The sequence below is a fragment of the Lasioglossum baleicum genome, chromosome 5 (genome assembly GCF_051020765.1).
Source record: "Lasioglossum baleicum chromosome 5, iyLasBale1, whole genome shotgun sequence".
Taxonomy (NCBI): Eukaryota; Metazoa; Arthropoda; class Insecta; order Hymenoptera; family Halictidae; genus Lasioglossum; species Lasioglossum baleicum.
Genome location: NC_134933.1, coordinates 5,718,655 through 5,744,212, shown reverse-complemented (window position 1 = coordinate 5,744,212; position 25,558 = coordinate 5,718,655). Strand labels below are relative to the sequence as shown.

The 25,558-nt window shown below is 39.6% G+C and overlaps 1 protein-coding gene across 4 annotated transcripts in view; it reads left to right on the top strand.

Moving 5' to 3' along the window:
• Nha1 (Na[+]/H[+] hydrogen antiporter 1) overlaps positions 1 to 25,558 on the top strand; it is a 116,844-nt gene that overhangs the window by 32,156 nt on the left and 59,130 nt on the right. Inside the window, exons 1-2 of one of the 4 annotated variants that reach the window (XM_076424507.1) lie at positions 1,669 to 2,654; positions 19,281 to 19,655. In XM_076424507.1, coding sequence (XP_076280622.1) covers positions 2,575 to 2,654; positions 19,281 to 19,655 — 455 coding nt within the window. In that variant the 5' untranslated portion in view covers positions 1,669 to 2,574. Of the gene's footprint in view, positions 1 to 1,668; positions 2,659 to 12,491; positions 15,423 to 19,280; positions 19,656 to 25,558 lie in introns of those variants that run through there. The other 3 variants (XM_076424509.1, XM_076424506.1, XM_076424508.1) reach the window with 3 other exon arrangements.

Here is a 25,558-nt window from a genome sequence, read left to right as displayed (position 1 = left end):
AGAGCTGTGTGAAGTTATATGAAGTTATTAGTCAATAATCATAATTGTGACTAGCGTTTGCCCAACTCTGTCTAGAAACAATTCCGACACAATTCTTCGATTTTGTCTTCCGAAAAATAATTAAAACAGCTGTCTGCTTGATCGTCACACCACTGAGATATCGTATTGCATTTTGATGGGAGAAGCGACTAAAAAAGTGACATGGTGTTGTAGAGGTTTAAATTCGCCGATACAAAAAGTCTTCCGTGATCCTACTCGAGACAAGAGAGGAGGGACTCAAGATCCGCTAACAAGACTTCTTTTCGAGCACTAGTGCGACTTCCTCCGAGACAAAGACAATGACCATCTTAAAGACCGACGATGAGACGATAAAAAATCCGAAGTCAAACACACGCGATTCAAACGTCTCGGGCCGATGACTCGGGGCAAGCGGTCATTTAACCTCGACTTTAATTTCATTCGAATTAATTAATTAAAAGCAGACGTAAAACGAGAGGTCTGCGACGTGTTCGCGAAAGAAAACGTATGTATTTCGAAAAGAATTTGAACAATTGTTAATTTCGTCAGGCAGATTCGATAGGACACCAGGTAGATTTTCGAGCGTACAGAACGTTTCCGCGGACTCTCGAAACCTGGTTCCCTCGAGTTACGCTTCTCGTGTATCTTCGTGATTATCGTTTTTTACAAATATGTGGTCTCTCGCTCATCCCATAAAACCAGCCACGCGTGAGGGCACACACAATGTTCTTCGCATGACTAAACGCATAAATCTCTAACGCAATTTAACCCTCGGCTGGCAGGTTATTGTATCGCCTGTTACATAACAGGTAGGGTAGGGCTAATTTGACCCCAATCAAAAAACCAGACTTGCATTCCCATGCAACGTATACACGTGATTCAACCAGAAAATCTGTAGAGTTCGTTAAACTCGTTCGTTTGTTCAGGTACTTCTATATGTCACGTTAGTAACATTAATTGGAATTAAAATTCTATAATAGTAAAGTAAAATCAACTTTGTTATTTATCTCTGGACCAGCCTTGAACTCATACGTCCAACTTCGCTGGAAACGAAATAACATGATAATGATATGGGACGCTGATAAATACTAGTAGTTTATTTCACAAGAAAAGGATTTTCTTTAGGCCCTATGTTAGTTATACATTTTTTGCTTCTCTCAGTTGGTACTATAAGGCCTACAGACCTATTTATTACCCTGTACAGCTTCTGTATCTTGCGAACGGTTCAGATAATATTTTACATAAATTTTCATATTATATAATTTAATAATATTTCTAAATTCTATATAAAATTTCTATAAATAATATTACCCCTCCTCAAATAATATTAAATACATTTTTCATATTATAATTTAATAATATTTCTAAATTCTATACAAAACTTCTATAAATAAGTAATATTACCCCTCTTCAAATAATATTAGATATATGAATTTTCATATTAACATTTAAACATTATTAAATTTTATATAAAATTAATTAATAGCCCCCAAGTTATTCACTTTTAATAAAATTTTCATATAAAATTAATTTTTCATAATTTTTAATCTTAAAAAAGCTTCCTCATTTTTTTATTATTTAGTGTTCTTAATGCGTCAAACAAGTAATTATTATTATTTTGAAAGATAATTTTTACCTAAGTAAAAATCCCTTAATTTTCAGTTTCATTAAATAAATATGAAATTCATATAAATTTTTCAATTTATAAAAATTCCAAAATATTCAAAAAGAAAATCAACAAAAAATCCGCAGTGTGGCAACAGTTTCGCGCGGAACGACGATTCTCCTAGCACTTTTCAGGCAGTATTCGCATTAGGCGATTGTATCCAAGAGTCTAGAGGCGACACGAGCTTTCTCGGTTACCCGATACGTTTCTAGGATAGAAAATGTTGAAGACTGGAAAAGGCGTTTTACAAAGGGTCGGCGAATTTGATCGATTGTCAGTGTCGGCTCACGTCCAGCGTGGAAACGGTGCCTGAGCTGGAGGCGCAGGGACGTGAGCAGGAAAGTTGAAAATTCGACGTCGGAAAATAGGTGAAAATAGGAGGCTCCTCAGCCCGGAGAGGAGAGATAGATAGAGGGAGAGAGAGAGAGAGGTTGTCGGCGATGCTCCTTGTTACAGTTCGGATCGCGGGCACGCGAATTTCCGTCCTTCATCGAGCATTCCGCAGCCACCGCCGCAGTCACGCGAGAATCGTCCGCGTTCATTGTACACGCGGGGGAACGGATGAATATGGAGGTTGACGGAGGGAGATCGCGCGCGCGCGCGAGCGCTCGAGCGAGAGAGAGGCGGACGAGAGCGAGAGAGAGAGACGGACGAGGTCGAAGATGGGATTGGAATTGCAAATATCCTTCTCTCCCACGTTTCTCTGGTCTCTCTGTCCTATCTTTCTGCCTCTCGTCCGGTTGCTCGTTTGTGCCGCTGCTGTCCGCACACGCACAAACTCGCAAAACGCACGCACAGGCACAGTGGGTCACGTAAGTATTTAAACAGTTGCGATTCAATGCGATTGATAAGGTGTGCTCGGTAGAAAGGAGTATTCTGCCCACCGTTCGATGCGACGACGTCCGCTGCAACAGATTCCGTTTATCGCCGGGACTGGACTGCGGATTTCGTGCACTTATGGCGAAAGCGAGTAGGTAATATACATTAGGCTAGCCCAAATGTTTCTTTCGTAATGTGCTCGCTTAAAATTGTTAGATAACAGCGGCATATATCTTAGTGTGTAACTCTTCTTTCCAAGCACATCCTTATTTGTGCATGCATGTTTGATTTTTTAAAAGCTAGTCTCAATTTGCATTGAAATCATTCAACGAATTTTTATGGGAAACGAAAATTGTTTACATCGACCGAACAGAAATTTCATTGCTACTTTAATCATCTCAATAAGCTGGAAAACGATGAAGTATTAAAGTGCACCTACTCGTATTCACTATAAATAAATGCACAAAATCTGCAGTCTAATTGTAAAAATAACAAGAACGCTCTTCTGCACTCTGAAACATTGGAACGAATCAAAGATGAATATAAAGTGTGAGGATAACGTTGATTTTCCGGTTCAGAGGAGTCTCCGTTTAATTAAAGATTGCAGAGCGTTTTCAGCGCGATGGTGGACGTTCGGTCACTAAAAAATCGCGCGATGGTGGACGTTCGGTCACTAAAAAATCGCGCGATGCAACTCGTTGGAAAGGAAGCTGCGGCGGGAAATTTAGATCAGGGGCATTCGATAGCCACGGACGCCGTGAATATTTCACCGTTTGGTTCCGATTTGCGGGGAATTCGCTGGGCATGACAGCAAATAATCAGCCGCGCAAAATATCTGAAATACTCGATCGCCGGAAAATACGCCTCGGCGAACGAGAGCGCGCCGCTCGACGCGAGAGCGCGCCGGCGCGGCGCAAGAATTCACGGCTAATGAGCAATGAAAATTCGCGACTTCCGCGAGCTCGAGTCTCGACGGCATGCGAAATCGTCATTAGAACTGTGGCGACTCGCTGCGCTCGTGCTCGCCTGCCGAGCCACACACTTCGCAATAATGCAAAACCTAAACAATTCAGAGAGCTCCGAGCGACGCGACAGAGGAGAATTCAGATTTTCCGTTCTAATCTGTGGATTAGGCTGTGTACTTCGTATTTGTGGCCAGGACTGATCCCCGTCTCTTTGACAATCGTTGAAAAATTGAACAATTCTGAGAGCTCCAAGCGACGCGACAGAGGAGAATTCAGATTTTCTGTCATAATCTGCGGATTAGGCTGTGTACTTCGTATTTGTGGCCAGGAAAGATCCCCGTCTCTTTGATGGTTGTTAAAAAATTAAACAATTCTGAAACCGAACAATTTTGAACAATCAGAAATTTAAAATTCATTTTTGACGGAGCAAATTTTTTGTATTGAAATATTTACCACACCTTTAAATCATCTTCCAAACAAGCTATCAGCGCTATCGATCCATTACAATGAACTGATTAATTGATTTGTAAAATGTGTATCGTTCATTCAAACACTTTAACACTGGACCCACTTGACTTTACGATCGTTGAGATAGTGAAGTTGAAGAGACTGTATTTCTGCGGAATTTTTCGAGTTTATTGTTTCGGATATATATCACGATAGAAATTGTGCAAAATTCCAGTAAAAAAAGCTGTCGTTGATTTTATAAAGTAATATGAAGCTACCACTTTCGAAGCGTCGTAGTTCCATGTAGTTTTATAGCAAATTGAGGTTCCTCCTCGCCAAAATAAATGACAGTCTGACAGCAATGGGAGTGCTCTCCTCTGCCTTGAGAAGGGTTCGCGTTCCTGTGGGTTTAAATTAGCGGAAAAATGGAAAACTGGGAAGCTGCTAACCGGAGGAATCGAATTTTATTTCGAATATCGAGTAACGCCGCAAGAGTCGTTGCTGAATGAAGAATGAGCCCTCGGTTCGATGAAAAAGTTTGATAAACACGAATAAATTTGATACTCGATCCAGGTCTTTCTTGAATAATACCATTTCCGAATGATAAATAGATTTCCAACGGTCGCGGATCCCGCGAGAACAAATAAAACTCTGATAATAGCAACAAAGAGAGGATTTTTCCATTTATTTGGAACGCGATGGGATTAATCAATCTTTCAGGAGATTCCGCACAGACTTTTATAAATACTGCACGCCGGTCGAATTTTCCCCCGTATTGAATTTCACCATCTCTGGCGTCTGTTTCAGTCGATGTTTTATTCCCTTTTTTCCTGTCTGTGTTCAAAAGTGTAGCCTGCGTTTTGCACTCTCAGCCGTATTTTTTTAATGACTATTTCATTGTTAATAACTGTGCACGGCCTACTCTGCGCGATCGGGTAATAGCTGAACGTGTTTCGTACCACCGTTTAAAACCGGAATTTCGCGTTCGCTGCGCTTCTTTAATGCATTTGATTCGACAGAGCAAACGGCGTGCAACATTTCATTCACTTTACGGGCTTGTTTCGTTGGGTTTCAGATACTGTATCCATTGTTTTTTAAAACGAACTGTGATTTTGAAAATCCAGAAGCAATTTCAGCGTTTCCCATCCCAGCGAAAAGAATTGGAGGTAAACCTTACGTTTAGGGGAGGCAGCTCCGATGACCTTGACCTTGACATATGTTATCGAGGACAACATTCTGAACAACTTTTGTCATTACAACTACCTGGCGCTCGCTCTCAGTTTTCGAGATATTTGCGAAAAACTATTGCAAATACTGTATTGAATTTTACGTATTCTTGCATGCTCCGTGGCAACGTAAGCCTGTTCCGGGGCGGCATCTGTTTATTTTCTGTTTATAAACACATTGTGGGGATCAGAACAGAGTGTCACTCTATATAGGGTGAGCTTTCAATTTTGAAAGACTACTTCTGGATTTTCGCATGCGATTTTCCTCTCCACCCCCCACCGCCTAACCCTAACTAATTCTGATCGCATAATTTTTGCATTCTATATAGCCTTCATACAGAATTTGAACTAGTAATGGAAAAATCATGCAATCAGAATTAATTAGGGTTAGGTGGCGTGGGGGGGGGGCGGCCTGACGGCCAGATCGATCACGCATACGAAATTGTGAATAGTTCGAAAACTATCTATCTCAAAATGAGAATTTTATTCAGCATTTAAATGGTGTAATGGATACATAGAATTCATTATTTCGAAAAAAGCATCAATGCGTTTATCAAAATTGTACGTAGTATAATGATAGTCACGTATGCCATAGCGAGGAATGCTGGCTCTCAGATCTCTCCACAATCTTTCAATATTTTGTGTATGAACTCCAGTTTGAGGATCAACAAAATTAGTCGAATGATTCACTGTTTTATGTATATAATTTTCATTCGCCAGATGTTTATTTATCTAAGGTGTAGCTCATCCGAAACTATGGCAGCCTTACGTTGCCACGGAGCATGCAAGAATACGTAAAATTCAATACAGTATTTGCAATAGTTTTTCGCAAATATCTCGAAAACTAAGAGCGAGCGCCGGGTAGTTGTAATGACAAAAGTTGTTCAGAATCTTGTCCTCGACAACATATGACAAGGTCAAGGTAATCAGAGCTGCCTCCCCTAAACGTAAGTTTTACCGAGAGAATTGGAAATTCTACATGCATCATTCTTGTTAATATATTTTTCTAAAGGTCGTTCACTGTTCTACCATAGTTGTCTAACATACATGAAATATTGTCTTGGATTTTTAATGTACGTCCAATGTCCAAGCAATTCTTTTGAGAATTGTGATTATTTCCGGATATTTTCTGCGAGTTAAAGATATCTTTTGACCAACGAAGGATTACTAAGGATTACCAAGAGTGTACGTTTCCCAACGAAATGTAACAACTGTGCGTTTAACAGTATCAGGCCTGGTCACGCTTCTTTCATTATCATAACTTATCGACGATGTGTTATTTGATTCGGTCTGACAGGAAGCACTTGAGTAAATTTGTCCATCGACAACGATCTACACGATGAAAAATGTACTCAAGACACCATGGCTAGAACTAAATATCTGTCGAGAGCCGATAAATAATTGATTACCGCGGTCATATGATTCGATTTATCTCGTCTCGATATCTTCGCCGAGCATACCAACCGTCTGAAGCGTCATATTCGACAACATTTCAGTGTTTGACAGCGAACCGCTCGTAAACGTCTCGTTTCACATAAAAATCGTTCCGCGAGCACGGAGGAGAATTTTCTATAATGTGACGACCACGTAAAACACTCTATTAGTTCTATAAAAAGAAAAAAGGTCGCACCGCAAAATTTGATTCCCCGGTAAATTTCCCCGTGAAAATTTTCTTCTTAAAGGGCAGCATTCGTTTTACTTTAATGATCGACCCTGAACAGAGAAAATGTAAGCTTCTTTCGCCCCGTGGGCACGAGAAAATTCTCGAAAATTTTATACAGTGGGTGGACAAAGTATTCATGCACCTTCCAAATTTTTTATTACAGACACAGATGAAAAATTAAAAAATCGCGACTTTTACTTTTTCCTTCGCAATTGCGACCAATAAAAATATTATTTACAAATTGGCTAGTAAACTAATCCTTCTAACGTCTCAAGAAAACTTGAGCTGTTGGGTCCAACTTTGAAAAAGTTATTCGTTTTTAAAAAGATGCAGACTCGCGATAGTCTGCGAAATTCGACTCTCTCTCCTGCAAAGTGGAATGAGTCGTCATTAATCGGCGGTTCTCGAGTTGATCGATCACTGGCGTGGGTAATCGAGACTTGATTGGCATATGCCGACCCAGGGCAATAATAAAATTGCAAGAATCACAATTAATCTGTCATTTTTTAGAAACACGTAGAAAATCTACGTCATTAAACGAATCTAGCGTTTGCTATTATAACGAAGCTACGGATTTTATGCGTTCACGGCAGAAAGGAATAATGGATGAAACACAAATCTGCAAAATGCAGTACATTTTTATTTAATTTTTGTTTCTTACAATTTACTCAGAACATTTTGATTTTACATAAAGTTATATCCATTCGTATGGTGTGGAAAATATTTTCGTCGAAGCAAATAAAAAAATAATAAAAATAAAAACACGTTCACGCAACATGTTTTAGTTTTAATGATCAACAGAAAGTGGAGATTAGGCACTTGCGCACGGAGCATAGGGCCACGCTGAGGGCGTGAAGACAATGTTCGTGATTCCGAGCGTAACATGCGATCGAGAGTGAGCAAACTTAGGGGATGCAGCTTAGTAGATGTGGATACTGACGCGTTCTTGCTTGTAGTGAAATGAGCGGCAGGGAACGGGCATAAAGTTTTCATGGCGAGCGTTCGCGGCCACTTTCGTGACCGGTTATAGACACTCGCGAGCGGCAGACGAGTAATTAATTCCCAACAGTGACCGTAATACCATGCAATCGAGCCGCGAACACGCATCGCGTTCCACTGTGGCAGGAAGATGAATCGCGTCACCGGATTAGTGCCGACGATCGCCCACGACCACTTTCAGCAGTTCCCCCTATCGTTTCGTGTCACCGAGCGCGGTCCGGTATTGGCTGGATGCAATTAGACACGGAATCTCAACAATGTTGCTACCTGCAGCCCGAAACCACTACCGATTCGGACCTGGAAGCGCCCATCGCCGTTCCACGATTTTTTTTCCAAAAAGAACCAACTCTCGTCCATCAGTCGTGTCAATCTCGTACACTTTTCTGATTCCGGCACATTTTTACCGATTCTGATCAAGTAGTTCGTCGCTTTATTAACCTCTCAACAATGTTTTCTTAACTATTTAGTCTGTGCATTATACTGACTCTGAGGAATATTTTAAAATTGCTGTTCACCTTCTAGAATTGAAGGATAGCTGTGACACAAATATGAAGGAGTTTAAATTATTATTACTTCCCAAAGAGACTGAGCTTGTGTGATAAGCTTGAAAAAACTTCAATTTTCTGCAATAAGACTGGCTCTAGAATATCGAAGAAGTACCCCCACGAACATCTTAATGGCCGAATCTAAGCTTATTTTTCTGAAGGAACGAGCTAAATATCTACTATGTCTCAGCTTTCTTGCAAAAATCTCATCTAATAAAAGCTCTTTTTGTCTTCAAGCAATTCAAAGTTACTGCGACATAATTAAAAATAAAAAATGTCAGTCCCAACTGCATATTATTAGCAAGTGCTTTGTCCTTTGCAGATTCGTTCTACATGATACATTCTAATGTTCACGTTAAAATTTATGCTGTGACTTTAAAATCGTATTCACCTCTATTCCTTTTAAATGCAAGTTTGGTTTGTAACTCGGGGGCTGCTTTAAGCAGTGCTCTTGACATTGTGCTTGAAAATGATCCGCACAATTTCTGTAGTTTTACCACGTTTTTATTAGCTCGCTTTCTTGTTTGTGTGTTTGTTTGTCTGTTTGTTCGGTGGCAAATTTTGCAATTGATTTTAAACTAACTTCCCGATGAGCTAGAGGCTTGAAATTTTTTTTCGGATTCTTTTAGCGCTCTCCAAAGTCTTGAATCGGTTAAGGTTAACGCTAAAAATATAACTCGTATATTTTGGACATCAAAAAGAAATATAATCAATTTATTCGGAACAATTTTTTTAAATATTTCATAAAATTTTACTGGGTTCCGTCTCATTCCGGGATCTGGGGCAATGAAGTTGCTGATAAGTTAGCTAAAAGCTACTTTCTGTTCCGTAGGTCTCTCAAGAATTCCTTATACTGATCTGTACGAACTATTCATGAAAAAAAATCTTTCCTCAACACTTCCCTGATAATTAAAAACCAAGGGTTATATAATGGCAAATTTTACTTTTTCCATTATTATAGAGATCGTCTTCCTTGGTTCAATGGTATTTTATTCCGTCATTTCATTGTCTCAATAAACAGAAGCAGAGCCGATCATTATCATCTTGCTGGCTCTCTCGCACGGATTGGCATCATTGACAGCCCTATGTGCAGATGTAACTCCGAGTGGGAAACTCTTAATCACGTCCTTTGGCAGTGTAATTTATATGATTTGCAAAGATTACTACTGCTGAAAAACCTTTTTAAGTTAAAATTTCAACTGCCCCTGGACGTTTCCATATTTTTGGCTGAGCCCAATATCAAAGTCTGCCTTTATATTCACTCGTTCCTAAAAAGTTGTAACTTGTGTGTTTAAGGGAAACCAAAATGGTCGTACACCCTCATGTTTAGTTTTGTAGAAGATTCTTGTTCTGTATACTCCATTTATATGTTTACACCTAACGTTGTAATAAATCTCTTCTGAAATTATCTCAATAAAAAAGAAAAAGTTTAAATTATTCTCTCCTGTGTTGCATTGGATCAAATCCTATCATTGTTCTTGATAGTATCAGCTGCAGGATACCTCGTGCAAGCTGTACGGTGTCGCAGTGTCTACTTCCGTTATCGAACTTTCGTCTCCTCCGGCAATTACCAGAATCGGAAGCAAGACTTCTTATCCGATCCCGGTTTTATCGTATCGCAATCAAGCGGACATCCACTAAACCCGCAATCGTTTTCCTTCTCCTGGTAAAAAACAGAAGATTAATTATGCGAGAGCACGGACGGTCCTGGTACTGCAAGAGATCCCTCCAACTGTTCAGTTTGTGTCGCATCGTTCCAGCCAAGATATCCGCGGAAACAAGCAATTAACCACAAAGCTCAGGTGATGAGGCGGAATGTAATTTGTCGGCGAGTTTCTCATAATATCTTTAGAAAGTCTCCTCGCGGCGTTTTATCCCTTCACACGGTGCTTCCGTCGGCAATAAAGCGTCGCGCGTGACTTGAACGATGCTTTTTTAACACCGATCCGTGGCGAAACGCGGAAATTTTCCGCTCGTTTGCGCCCCGGAACGCGTCGTTTGTCAAGATACATTGGATTGATACATTGGGAATCAGAAAAGCTGCCTTCAGACAGCCTTTGTTGGGAGACCAATCATTTCTGAATGGTCTTTAGGAATTTCTTTGAGAAATTATTTTTATAAGCTTCTGTTAAAACAACAACTTTTGAATAATTTGTATGAATTCCGGTAGGAATTCGTTTATGAATTATTTCTGCAGGTTCAGAGAGTTTTTTCTGACTCGTCAACATTTCTTGAATGATCTTGAAAATCTTTTTAGGAATTTCTTTATAAATTTTTGTTGGAATTCGCTTGAAAATTTCTTTAGGAATTTCTGTATGAACTATTTTGCGAATTCAATTCTTTCAGTATTTTGTTGGCGATTTCTTTAACAATTTCTCGATGAATTTATTTATTCGTTTCTTACAGGAATTTTCTTGGAAAGTTCCTGTATGAATTTCGTTACGGAAATCCTTCAGAAATTTTTACAATAATTTCCTTTACGAATTGTTTCGCGAACTCCGGTGAGAATTTCTCCATGAATTTCCCTCGGAGTGTCTCTATGAATTTTTTACCGAACACCTCCGAGAATATGCTTGAGAATATCTTTATGAATTTCTTTAAAACACCATCTGATAAGCGTAATAAGTGGAGTACGCCTCGTTATGCAAATACGGGTCTCGCAAAGATCGGACACCTAAAGAGATCGTAACACTGGAAGATTTCTCACGCTAAAAATAAAATAAAAATACACATGAAAAGTTACGTCAGATATTTTCGCTAAAGTGGCCGATAGTTCAGTTTCCTTTCGGCGCTTGTGATCTCTAGGCGTCGCGATTAGGTCACCGTTTAGCCGGTCAATTAAACAGCGTCGTCGAAGACATGTGACGAGTAAGAAGAATACGATGACTAATCCGCACGCGGCGGAGCGCGTAAAATTTCGCAGCCACGTAATTATCGTCCCGCAATCAGCGCGTTTAATCTCTTATCGTCGAGACACGAGTGCGGTCCTTTAAAAAAAAAAATATAAAAACTGGAAAATTACAGAAATATACATAAACACACGTGCAATCTGTTTTCCACGTGATCGAGTTACTGCGCTGATAAGCGTCGGGCGTCGTTGGTGTGCAGATAGCCGCTCAAAAGCGAAAACACCGGACTCGTTTGCGGAGATTGCATTACAACAGGTGCCCTAATCGAGGTGGACGGATGAATCAGAGTACCACGATGTAAACATATCGCACGAACGACGCCTCGCAATGAATTCACGTTGCGGTGTCCGACAACCGTATTGACACTGGGTCGCGCTCGCGAACGCGCCGCGGAAAAGATCTGCCATTACGCCGGGCGTAGTCGCGATTAATTACATCGTAACAGTCGCGTTCTATTTCGAATCACGTCTCTGCATAGTCTGCATTCGCCGTGTGATGCGTCGCGCCCCGCCGGTTCTCCACCTGCGAATTTCCACCTCGAAATTCGCTGCTTCCTCCGAACCCGAAACTCGTTTAACGGGTTACATACCTTTTGTACGCTTGGAAAACAAGGAAAATTCAACAATTTCATTAATACATACAATCTCAGTGTTGGGCAAATTTTTATTTTAAATAATAAATAAACGTGTGATTTTAATTGCAAATAATAACTAAACTTTTTATTTAAATAGAAGTAATTTAAATACTTCCAAAAGTGATCTATTTATTATTTCTTATTTGCAAATAAAAGGTTATTTATTATTTGGATTCCGGTGGAAATCAAATAAATAGTTTTTGGTCTTCTCTTATTTCTTTATATACAATGAACACGTGCGCGTTTTTTTTTCTGGTATAGCAACCTTTTCAGGTATATCGCCAGTGGTTGGGCCCGTCCGGAGGACCTAGCTGCCTATAAAAAATACCATTTAATTTATTGTTTGTCAGAACAAATAATAATTAAAATTGTATTTGTAAATAACAATTAACTTTATTATTTTCAATAATTCTATTTAGACTTGCTCAAATAATAAATAATTATTTTTGCTTTTTATTTGACTATCCAAATAACAAATAACTTGTTATTTAAATTTTTATTTAAATGATTATTTATTTAAATAAATTTATTTATTGCCCAACACTGCATACAATTATGTTCCTACAAAAAAACCGATACGTACATTGTGTGATTTTTAAACGTTGTTTCCTGAAAAATGGATGAATACCTTAAACCAATTGTTGACTCGAATGTCAAGCTGAAAAATGCATCTGTAATGCATCTCTGCCATGTCGAAGATTTTTCGATAGTACTGAAGAAGCGAAACAAGAATCACTCGATTATTGATACGATTGTTTTGCCGTCGTTTAAAAATGTGTACAACGAACAGACTAGTGGTATGGCGTCGATGCACAATAGGTACTTGGGAGAGCAGATTAACGTTGACAAATAGGGTACCTTTTTTGTAAATATCGATGATGCAACATCATATTTTACGATCGATAATAAATCAGAGATAATCGGAGAGATTAGACAGAAGAATTAAAGGATCATAAGTAACGGCAGCGTAATTGGTAATTGAATTTATTTTAAAAATGCGTAGACGCCAAGTCTCTAATTCTTCTACTGTGTTCGTTCAATAGCAACTTTTCTAACGGAAGTATAAGAGTGATTAAAGAAGTTATTAGTCTGTGATATCGTATTTCGATACAAAGGGGTTATATCGAATTGCGACGTACGAAAATTGCGCTGAATTAAGAGAAGAAAATGAAAAGCTTTTATCGGGTATCTCAATACTACGTTAAAAATCAATCGTTACAATTTACGTCTTTAATAGACATCTTATAAATCGCAAAAATTGAACCAAATTACATCGATAATTTATTCACGAGAGAAGATATCGAATAGGTCTGTTCTACATAATTTTTTGCCACTCTAATTCACTTCAGGGAGTTATAAGTAATATCCGATTGTCCGGGAATTCTTCGATTCTATTTCGCAGCTCGCGAGCTGTCAGAGGTAGAACCGAAGTTTCAAGACAAAAGTTAGTTCTTTTAATTAGATCTATCAAATTGTTCCCTCGTTAGAACTAATTGCCGAAGTAACTTCAGCCGGCTCTGAAACGCCTCGACAATTTGATCGATAATTGAAAAGTGTGAAATTGCGATAGAAACCGTATGTTGCATTGAAACCTTATAAAAAAAACATGAAAAACGAATGGCAGTTGTACAGTCAAAATAATATTCATGTAAATAATTTTTTTTTATGTAAGCTTCTCTAGTAAACATTCGGAGTAAATTGAACCTTATTAGGATTCTAACATACCTGTTTCACGAGAACACTTCTTAAAGAATTTCCTGTGGGTAACATTCGATTCTATAAAAGTTCCCTGTGACCAGATATTTTCTTAAATTAAACACAAAGTTCGATTTGACAACTTCGGTGTCTGCATCAGTGGTATCTTGCGAAGCGAACGCGTTGACCTACAGCCCGAGACGATCAGGGGCACGCCAGGTCGGTGGGTTAGGCCCGATTAGACTGTCAATGGAGTGTCCAGCTGTGCCCATCCTGTGCAACGCGGTAACAATTATTACCGCGGCCGTAACAGTCCCTCCAGCAGTTTTTACTAGCCCCACCATTCGCATAAACACAGCAGAGCGGTGCACGGTTTGCAGCGTTTAGTCTCTGGTTAACTGTGCTCGTTTGACAGCGTTTCGTTTCCTGCGTTCGCGTCTGTCGTTCGTCGCCAACCATCGTCGCCCGAGTTCATCCTCCATCACGTTCCTCGACCTGGAGAATCTCGATGAGGGTGTCTAGAGTCGCCGTTCGAGGAATCGATGACTTGGCGAGCCTGCATCGAGTCACCTCGGAACGGCGAACCTGTACCCGGTAGAGATGACGATCGACCTGAAACCCCCAAATCGAACGTCCTCAATTCGGTAACGAGTGTCGGGAAGAAGATCGACGATCGATCATCCTCGGGAGAAAGAGAGTGTCGGGACGTGTTTCTCGCCGAAGACGTCGCGTACTAGCGAAGGGAAGTGAGTTAGAACCGGCCGGAGTCGGCCTTGTATCCCGGCCCGTTAACTAGGTGAACAAAGCTCGGTTGTCGCGTCGGTGGAAGAGGATCGTCGCGGTAAAAGCGGGTCAAGGTGTCAAAGACGTCAGCCACGGCAACCGTCAAGATATCGGCATAAGGTGTTAGCGAGCACCGGGTTCTCTCTCTCTCTCTCTCTCTCTCTCTCTCTGGGCGAAGGAAAACAAAGTGTCACGCGACACTGTTAACGATCGCCGGCCGGCTATCAGCCTCGTGACCGTTAATCGACGATCGGGGATCATCGTGTTTGGACTTTCTCGGAGTCATCGTCACGCGACCGCACTGTCAACGATCGGCAGGGAGCCATCCCCGGGCAATTGTCGACACCGGCTTGGCTACTATTGCCAGTCAATCAACGGTTACTAGCAAGATCGGTTCACGTTCTCCAGTCGATATCTTCCTCCTCGATTGTCTCGGTTGTCGAAGAAAGGAACTTGGTGAACGAACCTGAGGGAGGGTTGACACTTTCATAGTGAATTCAGTGAACTTTCGGCAGATTTTATAGACTGCATGGCGTGTCAATCAAAAGCACTTTCGGTCCACGAGATCACCGAATTTCTAGTGTGCACGCGTGAATCGTAGATTCGGACGACTGTGATTTACGATTAGGCGTTGCGCCGCGATGCAATAGCGAGCCAGCAGATTGGGATCGATCATTGTTGCACTTCCGGCGGCTGTGCTCTCGCGGTTACGTCGTTGCCCGATATGGAAATCGATATGAGCGGCAGAACGAACAAATCCTCGGAGGAACTAGCGAAAAGACGTGTCTCCATTAGCGATCAGATCCTCGGCGTGGATAATCCGACGTTTGATCATCATCGGCGCATCAGCGCCAGCTCCGAGCATAACTCTGATCAAGGCAGAGGGAAATCGATACTGGCGCACGGCGGCAGCAATTATAGCAGCAACGAAAACATACCGCAGCACAAGTTCGATCTTGAGCATGGCAGGATCAACGGAAACAGGAAGAAGTCCGCGTATAGTCTTACCAGCTCCATCAGGGATAAGATCGAATACTCGGAGGAACTCGAACGGTAAGACACGGGAGAATGAATAGACGTATCGAATGGGTATACTGGGTATACTGAACTTTTTCTTAATAATATAGTATGATAGCTTTCGCCCGAATAATTAATTAGTGAATCTCATTAATTATTTTCATCGAGCATTTCCTGTAACAATAGTATATTAATATTACATGGTATATAGTAAATTATAGTATTGTGTAGTAGTTACAGCGAAGCGAATGCATTTATGGCGTGTAAACATACGTATAATATTTATCGTTACTCTATGATCATTACAAACATGTTTGGAATGTCCAATGGAATTTTTCACACAACGGTTCTCTCAACAATTGTGTTTTACTGTTAGCATTGTTTTTAGAATAATTCCGTCTAGCATAGCATTAGAAAAATATCGTTTTAAACTGTACATTTTATAGATTATTAGCAATTCTGATCCTCTGCAATTTGATAAAAAAAGATGTGCAGTAAAATTAATTTTTTGTTTATTTTACGGAAAACACACCACAAGTTTTATGAAATACAAACGATTGCCAGCCGTTTACTGCAATTGCTTCAGAAAATCTCGCCGAAACAGCTATAAAAAATTTTATCAAAACCAGATTTACCATATCAACGTATAAAAACCTAGGTTTGCATTAAAAATCCGCAGTCTTGCATTCTACAACATTGTTAATCCTTTTGTTCCTGCTTCGATGCATATCGATTCCTAAGACGGTTGTCATATGACATCTTGTAATCGGGAATTATAATTTGAGATAAATGAACAGCGATAAGAATTAACACGAGATCACAATGCCGATTGCGATCACGAGATCGGATTTCATTTTTTGCGTTCGATCGACGATGTATTGAGCCCAGAACAATTGCGATCGTTCATCTTGTCCATCGTCTTGTTTCACTTTTTTATCGCCAATTATCTTAGAACAGCGAAGTCGATTTTAAATAGGATTTTTCGCAAAGATCCGGTTGCGCGGTAATTAAAGAACGAAAATGAGACGGCGATCGGTGATTAATAGCGATCAGGAATGCGTAGTAAATAGATCAATTTGAGATACATTTAAACAGAACGATGCGGAAGCTGATCGCGAGCCGATCTAACTGTGAAACAATTCTCGGACTGTTTACACGCGCGTTCAGCCGCGGTCGTATGCACGCGGACAAATTGCGGGACTATCCTTGCGCATCGGATTAAAGAAAATGAGACAAAACTATTCGAGGTAGGCGATTGCTAATCAAATTGATTGTAACGGATCTAGGAAGCGTCGCGTCGAGATTGTGATGTAACGGTCGCAGTTACAAAGACTGTCATTTCCAATCGCCTTGATAAGATCATAAAGTCTAATGAGATTAAATTAACCGCGGTGCTAAGTTTCCTATGGATTTCATCTTGTTTCAGAAAGTCCGTGAGATGTATGTTCGCGAAGTTCCCATTCGTTGGAAGACCCACCAAACTCGTGAGGTACAGATAAAAAAGATACAGTAAGGAGCATAACTGATTCCACACACTTTAAGTCAGAACAACTTTTATATTAATGAGCCAAACGACTTCAATTTCTCTGTAAGGCTAGAAGAATTAGTTTAGTAAATGACGTCTAATAAATAAGTTGAAAAAATGTATTTGGTCGGAATTGTGAAAAACAATACTAAAAATTGATTTTTACAACTTTTTTAGCTGGCCCAGTAACGAAAATTTAAAAAATGTGTTTTGTCAACTGGTATAAAATATAGACGTTCTGAAAATTTCATTGAAATTGGTTAATTGGTTTACGAATTATAAACGGACAAAAATGGTAAAACTTGCCACTTTATGGTACACTACAAATTACCACTTTTGATCGTTTTTAATTCGCAAACCAATTAAATGATTTCAATGAAATTTTCAGAGCGTATATAATTTATACCAGTTGACCAGACACATGTTTCGAATTTTCGTTATTGGCGCAGCTAAAAAAGTTGTCAAAGTCAATTTTTACTATTGTTTTTCACAAGTCCGTCCAAACGCATTTTTTCAACATATTTTGTACACATCATTTACTAAACTATTTCTTCTAGCCTTACAGAGAAATCGAAGTCGTTTGGTCCAAAGTTGTTCTCATTTAAAGTGTGTGGAATCAGTTATGCTCCTTACTGTACAGACCATGTGGAACAAAAATCGTGGGAATACCCAAGGCCATTATCACATTACTCTCATTATCTCGCGATACGTCGGAACTACAAAGCACTCTTCATTTTGTTTATCATTCGATTCTGGCGTGAGTGGAATCTCGCCGCTAAATCGCGTAGTTTTGAGTGGACAAGATCTTTTGAGCAGATTTGATCCGTTCATTACACTAGGAAGGCATTAGTATTCTTTGGACGTCGTCTCACTTCCGGCAAACATCGAGGAATAAGTTTCGTAGTTGGATACACTATGGCCTAGAATCTCATTTCGGAAATGAAAAATGTTAACGAAAGGGAAAGCTGCTATTTTATGCGAGACAGAAGGTGCTGGTTAATTAAATTTTTTATTTTTTAACATCTACTGAACTTTAACATCTAATTGAACATGGTAGCAAAATATTCAAACCAACTACACCGACGATCAAAGCGAAGATCACGGAACTGATGGATCCGAAAAAATTCGGTCCTGTAACTTTCTGACTCTACTGTGTATATTGACTTTACTTCCTGCTTTTCGTCTTGATCCTCGTAACCGCGACTTACGTAGAACTTTTAAATCAGCACACAGCGCTTCGCACAGTCTATTTGTGTTTCGTATTTCCGAGACGCTCGAACACGCCTTTGACTTCGTGTTCCCTGATCTTGTGATACTTCCAGTTTGAAATATCTGAAATATCGTCGGTCGACATACGATATAGAACATAACACGCTGGCGATACGTTACAGAACCTGCTAGAGTTACCGTGGAATAGTTAATAGCAAAGTTGCAATATGTTACAATCTCCAGCTTTTAAATTAACAAACAACGATTTTAAACCATGATCCTTAGTTTAGATCGTAAAGTATGTTTCATCTCCTATGTTTTATCGCCTCCTGCATTTGTTTGAATCATAAGTAAATTGTCTGCATCAATTAAAAGAAAGAGGAACTTGATAAAAATGGAGACAATGGACAAAGATCGATTTTAAACCATGACCCTTAGTTTAGATCGTAAAGTATGTTTCGTCTCCTATGTTTTATCGCCTCCTGCATTTGTTTGAATCATAAGTAAATTGTCTGCATCAATTAAAAGAAAGAGGAACTTGATAAAAATGGAGACAATGGACAAAGATCGATTTTAAACCATGACCCTTAGTTTAGATCATAAAGTATGTTTCATCTCCTATGTTTTATCGCCTCCTGCATTTGTTTGAATCATAAGTAAATTGTCTGCATCAATTAAAAAAAAGAGGAACTTGATAAAAATGGAGACAATGGACAAAGATCGATTTTAAACCATGACACTTAGTTTAGATCGTAAAGTATGTTTCATTTCCTATTTTATCGCCTACTGGATTTGTTCGAATCATAAGTAAATTGTCTGCATCAATTAAAAGAAAAAGGAACTAGATAAAAATGGAGACAATGGACAAAGATCGATTTTAAACCATGACACTTAGTTTAGATCGTAAAGTATGTTTCATCTCCTATGTTTTATCGTCTACTACATTTGTTTGAATCGTAAGTAAATTGTCTGCATCGATTACAAGAGAAAGGAACTAGATGAAAATGGATTTCTTCTCTTAACAATTTTAACAGGTTGTATATCGTAAAAGGTTCCAGTAATATTAAATTCATGTGACGTTTATTCTGTTTCCTGTAAATTTTTCGTCCCGTATGCTGATGCATTGTTTTGAGCTGATCGACGATGAACGTTTGTTGCAGGTCGTGGTTATACTTATTTTGCACGCGATGCCACGGTCGCGACGACACTCCATCATGGGAGCCGCCTGGTTGGAGGAGAGCCTGTCCCCAGCCATTCTGTCCGAGCTACAGAAAATTCGCCAGGATTTTATGTTTGTTCCTGTTAGGGCTGTTACTATGGGGAATCGTCTACTCGATGATCGGCGACGACGCTGCTCCTGGCGGACCGCTGTTCGGTCTCGCTGCTCTTTGTATAGCGGCGCACTTCGGGGGATGGTTGTTCTCCCTGACCACCCTTCCTGCCCTAATCGGCATGCTGACCACCGGCCTTATACTTCAGAACGTCGGCCTGATACACATTGAGGGTAGCTACTCCGTCGTCATTGCCAATGTCCGGTGAGTTCTTCCGCTTGCTCCTATCCTATTAGGTTGTTGCAAATGAAATGGCCGTTTTGAATCTTTAACATAAACTTTTATTTTACTAGCTATATTCGTATTCCATTAATTGAAATAATTTCCATCGACATCAATGAACTTCTTCCATCGTGATACAAGTGCCACAATGACTTTCTGGTAGGAATCTAATAAACGTGAGACAATCAATTCATCAAATGCAGTTTTTACAGCACGTTCCTCTTTGAATATTTTTCCATTTAAAAAGCCATCTAGGTGCTCGAAAAAATGGTAACCAGTAGGTGACAGGTCAGGCTAATAATGAGGGTGAGGAAGAACTTCGCACTTCAACTTTGCTAATTTTTTTACTGTTTCTTTCGCAATATGTGGCCGAGCATTATCGCGAAGCAATATTACACCACGTCTATTGACTAATGCCGACGAACACGCAGTGTTTTTCGTACATTATATCAATTCCCTGACAGTATTTATCAGCAATTATGGTTTCACGTGAATCCCTTTCGACTATCTGTTTTAAATCTAAATCTTTAATAGCTGCTGGCTTATAACTACGCGGCTCATTTTCCAGATTTGTATCTCCGGAACGAAATGTTTCAAACCAACGCCTTATGGTCCGATCACTTGCTATACCTTCACCGAAAGCGGCATTTATGTTTTTCGCTGCTTCAGACGCAGTGTGTCCAAGTTTGAACTCGTACAAGTAAATTATACGAATTTCCTCTTTATCTCCATGGTGAACGAAAATCGATTTTGAATCATGTATACTATACAATATTAATAATCTTATACGAGATGTTTTGATACATTGACCAAAACGATGATCATGTACGAGATACAGTAATTTCTCGTTCGTTGCGAAACTGCCGGGGGTTTGAGTTCGCAACGAGCAAATAGGGAAGCCTTTTGTGATTTATGACTGCGTCCAGATACACGCCGACCGCGCCGAGCGAGACTTCAATAGGGAGCCGAACATAGAGAAAGACAGAATGAAATACGGATCGGGTGACCGAAGCGTGTCGCCGTCGCCGGCACAATTTAAAGGCCCGTGAGTTTTTACAATGTATGTAATGGCAGTGATGGAATTGTTCATTTTCCATTAGGCTTTTATGGAACTTTCACTAACTCATTTCTGGCATTTTTCTGATTAAAATGATACCAAACACGATATAATTTGGCCAATATTTAGTGGTTTAATCGACGATGAAAGTTTCGAACGCAACGAAGAAGAGCGTATAGGAAAGAAAGAGACGCGCGGACAGTCGTCGCCGCCGTGCGGAGCGACTCGGCCGACTCGGCGTTGACAGGCAGTGGAGTGGGTAAGCACGTCGCAACGAGCGCGTAGTAGATTCTTCGCAACGAACGAGAAATTACTGTATGTACTTTTCAAATTGTACAACTTCAACCCCATCTGTCGTGGAAAAACTAAACTACAAAAGCGGGAAGTTTCAAATGTGAAAAACGGCCATTTCAATTGCAACAACATAATATAGAACTACCAAGTCAAAATGATAGGTTGCGCAGTTCCTGATTCACTGTTGCTGTTTATAACGCTGCTTTTGTCACAAACTATCAGATGATCGCGAACGTTCGTGTCTGATTTGAGATTGAAACACAAGCAGTTACATCTTAACATGACATTTAATGTTATACAGTAATTATTATACAGTATTATCATGTATTATCCTACAGTATTATCATACTGTGGTCGTCTCAAGTCGTCGTGGATCAAATTCGTTGTCTGTCAAATTTGTTGTCGGTCAAAATCGTTGTCAATCAAAATCTTTATCGATCAAATTCGTTTTCGTTCAAAATCGTTTTCGGTTGAAGGCCTTGTCGGCCAAAGTTATTGTCGGTCAAATCTGGAGTCGGTGAAAACCGAGTCGGGGAAATTTGTGTCGGTGGTTTCCATGGAATCCGATTTTTTTAAAGCATAAAATAATGAGAAATTAAATCAGGGGATGACAGACCAGTTATACTTCCATTCGTCATGGGAGAGCATGTGATCGCACTTCGCGTTTGGCAGAACCATTAAAATCGCGGTGATTGATAGAGCAGCAATAAGAGAGTCGGGAAGAAAGCGAAATCCTAATGGAATCAATGATACTTTTAAATGAAAAGATGTAGCATCAACGATGAACTTTCATGTGCACAGTTGAACGACATTGTTGACCCACGCCACCTAAGAGGTTAATTATTATGCTGTTGCGCGTGACTACGGTTAGGCTTAACTGGACACGTGATTAAAGTCATGTGCCGTTACGCAGACATTATTTCTTCGACTGAATTTGTAAATGGAGCATCATCGTCTCGTAATTGAAATTTATTCAGCCCCTGTCTGTCTCTCTCTCTCTCAATGATATATCTTTCGCATAAACATCGCCGAGTTCGCCACAAACGCAGAACCAAACCGAAAGTTTTTTTGAAATCGCATTGGAAATTAATTTTCATGAAAACACCGTTCTCTGAGAGTCACGAAAGTTGTACCACGTTTTGATACGTCGCTCGTTGCGCAGAGTATCATCGTGGTTTCAGATCACGTGTTAACAATGGAAAGTGCCGGCAACTCATGGCAGAAGCCACCTAGAAAGTCCTCGAAACGATTCTCAACGATCGACTCATCGCGGTCGTAAGGTGGCCGCTTTTTATTGTCGAGGTCGTACAATAGGGATTCCGACGTAGGCATGCAGAAAAACACACGAGTGGCATAGTAATCACGATTTCAGAGAATTCAAGGTGGATCCCCGGTCGCAATTGCCTGTAATTAGGCAATCACGTTTGATCCGTTCCGAAATTCCACTCGACGCGTTCTCGCGGCCCTTCAGATTTCATAGGCGATCGGGAAAATTGGGAAATTCGTCGAATAATAGGATTTTTATACAATTCAGATTTCTCATTCGATATACCTATGTACATAGATGATGTAATTGGATAGAGATTTCAAGATGTACTCGTTTAATCCATCGAAACGTTCCACTTTTGCAAGGTTATCATTGATTTTGAAAGTTAAATTTTATGATACATCAAAATGATTTCGAATTGGTTTAAAAGTTTAAAAGCGGAGTGGTTAAAATCGATTGAACTAATTTCCATACGATTCAAGTATCCACAGTCTTCTTTCCAACATTTGTACAGTGTGGTCAGACAATCAGAAATTCGAAAATGATCCTCATTCGAATTCTTCAATTGCGGAAACTTCATCTAATCCAGAAAACAAGACTTTAATTGAGAAAACCTTATTATAAATTCTGATCATGTTCCTCTCTTGCCGTCATTTTCAAGAGAAGCGTATTTATCATTGATCATCCATCGCGTAATTGACCAAACTGTCGGGTCAATCCACCGAACTTGACAATTCCTTGAATCTCGCGTATTAACCTTGCGTTAATAACACCACGTCATCATTAAAACTACTTTAATAGTCCCCGATGCTTAGAAACCGTCCACGTCTGTGTGCATTCCTCTAATATGAACTTTCTCAGACTCTGCGAGCAATGAATCAAGGTTATATAAAATTTGTTCGTGTTACTTGTTAATAACCATTTCTCGAAGAATAGTTGAACTATTTGAACGATAAACTGTACAAAGGTTATCCCGTGTATGTCGCAGACTAAAACTTCTGTTGGACAATGTTGTTACAGTGTTACAGGGTCTGAGCTTCTGCAAACGCGGAGATGTAATCGAGCTCAATCCTCAGTTGCGATTCAGTCTGCTGGAGCCGATTTTATCCAATTCCAAATTTATCCGTGGCCAACAGCTTCGTTGTTGTCAGAGTTGTTCGATTTGTCAGCGAGTACAGTGATGGAACTATTCCAACTGCTGTCTGCACGTTTCTTTGACAATCCAATATGTTCGCAACTACTAAAAGTGACTTAACCCTTCGTAAATACTACAACATCGAGTCAGACTCGTGATGAAGATTTCGAACTGAATCTACTAAATACGAACAGTGGGTAACGAAAGTATTCGAACGCCCTTTAAAACAGAATAACTTTTTCATAATTGTACCAAACGACTTGATTTTTTATGATCAATTAGAAGTATTGGTTTATGAAATGACGTGCAAGAAAGATTTTCCGAAAATTATAATTAGACTGCGGATTTTATGCATTTATGACAGAAATCAGCACGTACAATTTAAAGCAGTGGACGTGTAATAACTATTTAATGACATCGATCTACCAAAAAAAATCATCCTGTAAACAGGAGCCAAGTTCCTATGGCCGTAAAAAGTTGTGAGATCAAACAAAATACGGCCAAGTTCGTTAGCTTAGAAATATCTCTCGCAATACTGAAAAAAGCGTCTGTAAAAATTAGTTTAAAAGAACGCTATTTAATTTTTAAAGAGTTACATGCAGGGCTAAATTATTCAAACTTGGCCGCTACCTTTTATGGCCATTTGTTTAAAAAGTAACGGCATGCTCGTTTTACTACCTATTTATACCTATTTCGTAATGTTTTTTTTCAATACAACCCCTTTAAGGTGTAAAATTTCAAACTTTGATAATTATTCCTTTGAGTGTTTGTTATGGTGGACCTATGTACCAAATTTTAAGCTTGTAGGTCAATGGAAAGTCCCCAAAAGGTTTTGATGATCTGTCAGTCAGTCAGTCAGTGACAAAAGCGATTTTTGAGGTCCTATATCTCGGAACCTACTAATGTTACAAGATTAATGTTTTGTCAATATTGAGACATGATAGCATTTAACAAGTGTTCGAAATTACATCTCTCCATCTGCCTCCAGTGCCGAGTTATAAGCCTCTAAAAAACGGCTAACACAAGTTGTTTCGTGTAAAAGGAGGTAGTGCGAGAACTTGGCTGGTGCACTATCGTGCACCTAGATAATTAAAAGAAGAATGCAATTTTGATGTGACTCCTGTGTCCTGCAATCAATGTGAACATTTTTTATTTTGCATAAAGATCCGCAGTGTAATTATAATTTACAAGGTTACATGCAAAAATAAAGAAGGCATTCTTTAAAACTTTTTTATTTGGGCCTTGAAAAGAATTTAAAATGTATATATTTATACACATACTGAAAATTTCACAGAAATCGATGTTTTGTGTTGACGAAAAAGAAAGACTGATCATTGTAACTATAAAATATATCCCAGTACAAGGGGTTAACAATCTTTTAAAAATCGAACGATGCACAGCAGGTTCACTCTTGAGCTAGCAATATATTCGAGACTGTCATTTAGAAGAACCTAATTAACTTTGTTCCAGAAGGTTACAAAAGGTATATAAAATTGATCAATAGCCCAGTAATAATGCCACATATTTTCCGTAAATTTTTCGACGTTTGAATCACAATGTAATTTTTGAAAAAAGAATAGAATAACCTTAAAAAATTAGTCGAATACATTTCCCGAAGATTTATGTTTCTCCGCAAGTTCTTTCGAAGTGGTTAGCCAGAAAAAGATGTAAATGCATGTGGCCGAGAGAGGACGCTGTTATCTATGCAGTCGGCAAAGACAATCTGAATGCACCGTTGCAAAATATATGGCAGTCATCCATCACATCAGGCCGGAGATCGATAATAATATCAGGTTGCCGAACTCGATACCCAGTAAAGACACGAAATAAATTTTCGTTCCCGTTCGGCTGATGGTCGTCCAATAATTTTTTATTTATTACCGCCGGGCAAGATGTACGGTCGCGCGAGGGGGTGGGGGAAGAAACGAGACCGGAAATATTGGTATTTCGCACATTTTAATGTACGTACAAATATGACGACGGTCTCGTTTCCCCACCGCGATTCATGAAATATTAGCCGTCAAGAACCGGGAGAATTTATGTCTTTGACGCACAGTATTCGTGTATCAGCGGCCCTCGCGTTGCTGTATCACTGGCTGAGCTTCGACAGAAGAGGAGGCGCGTTGCATTAC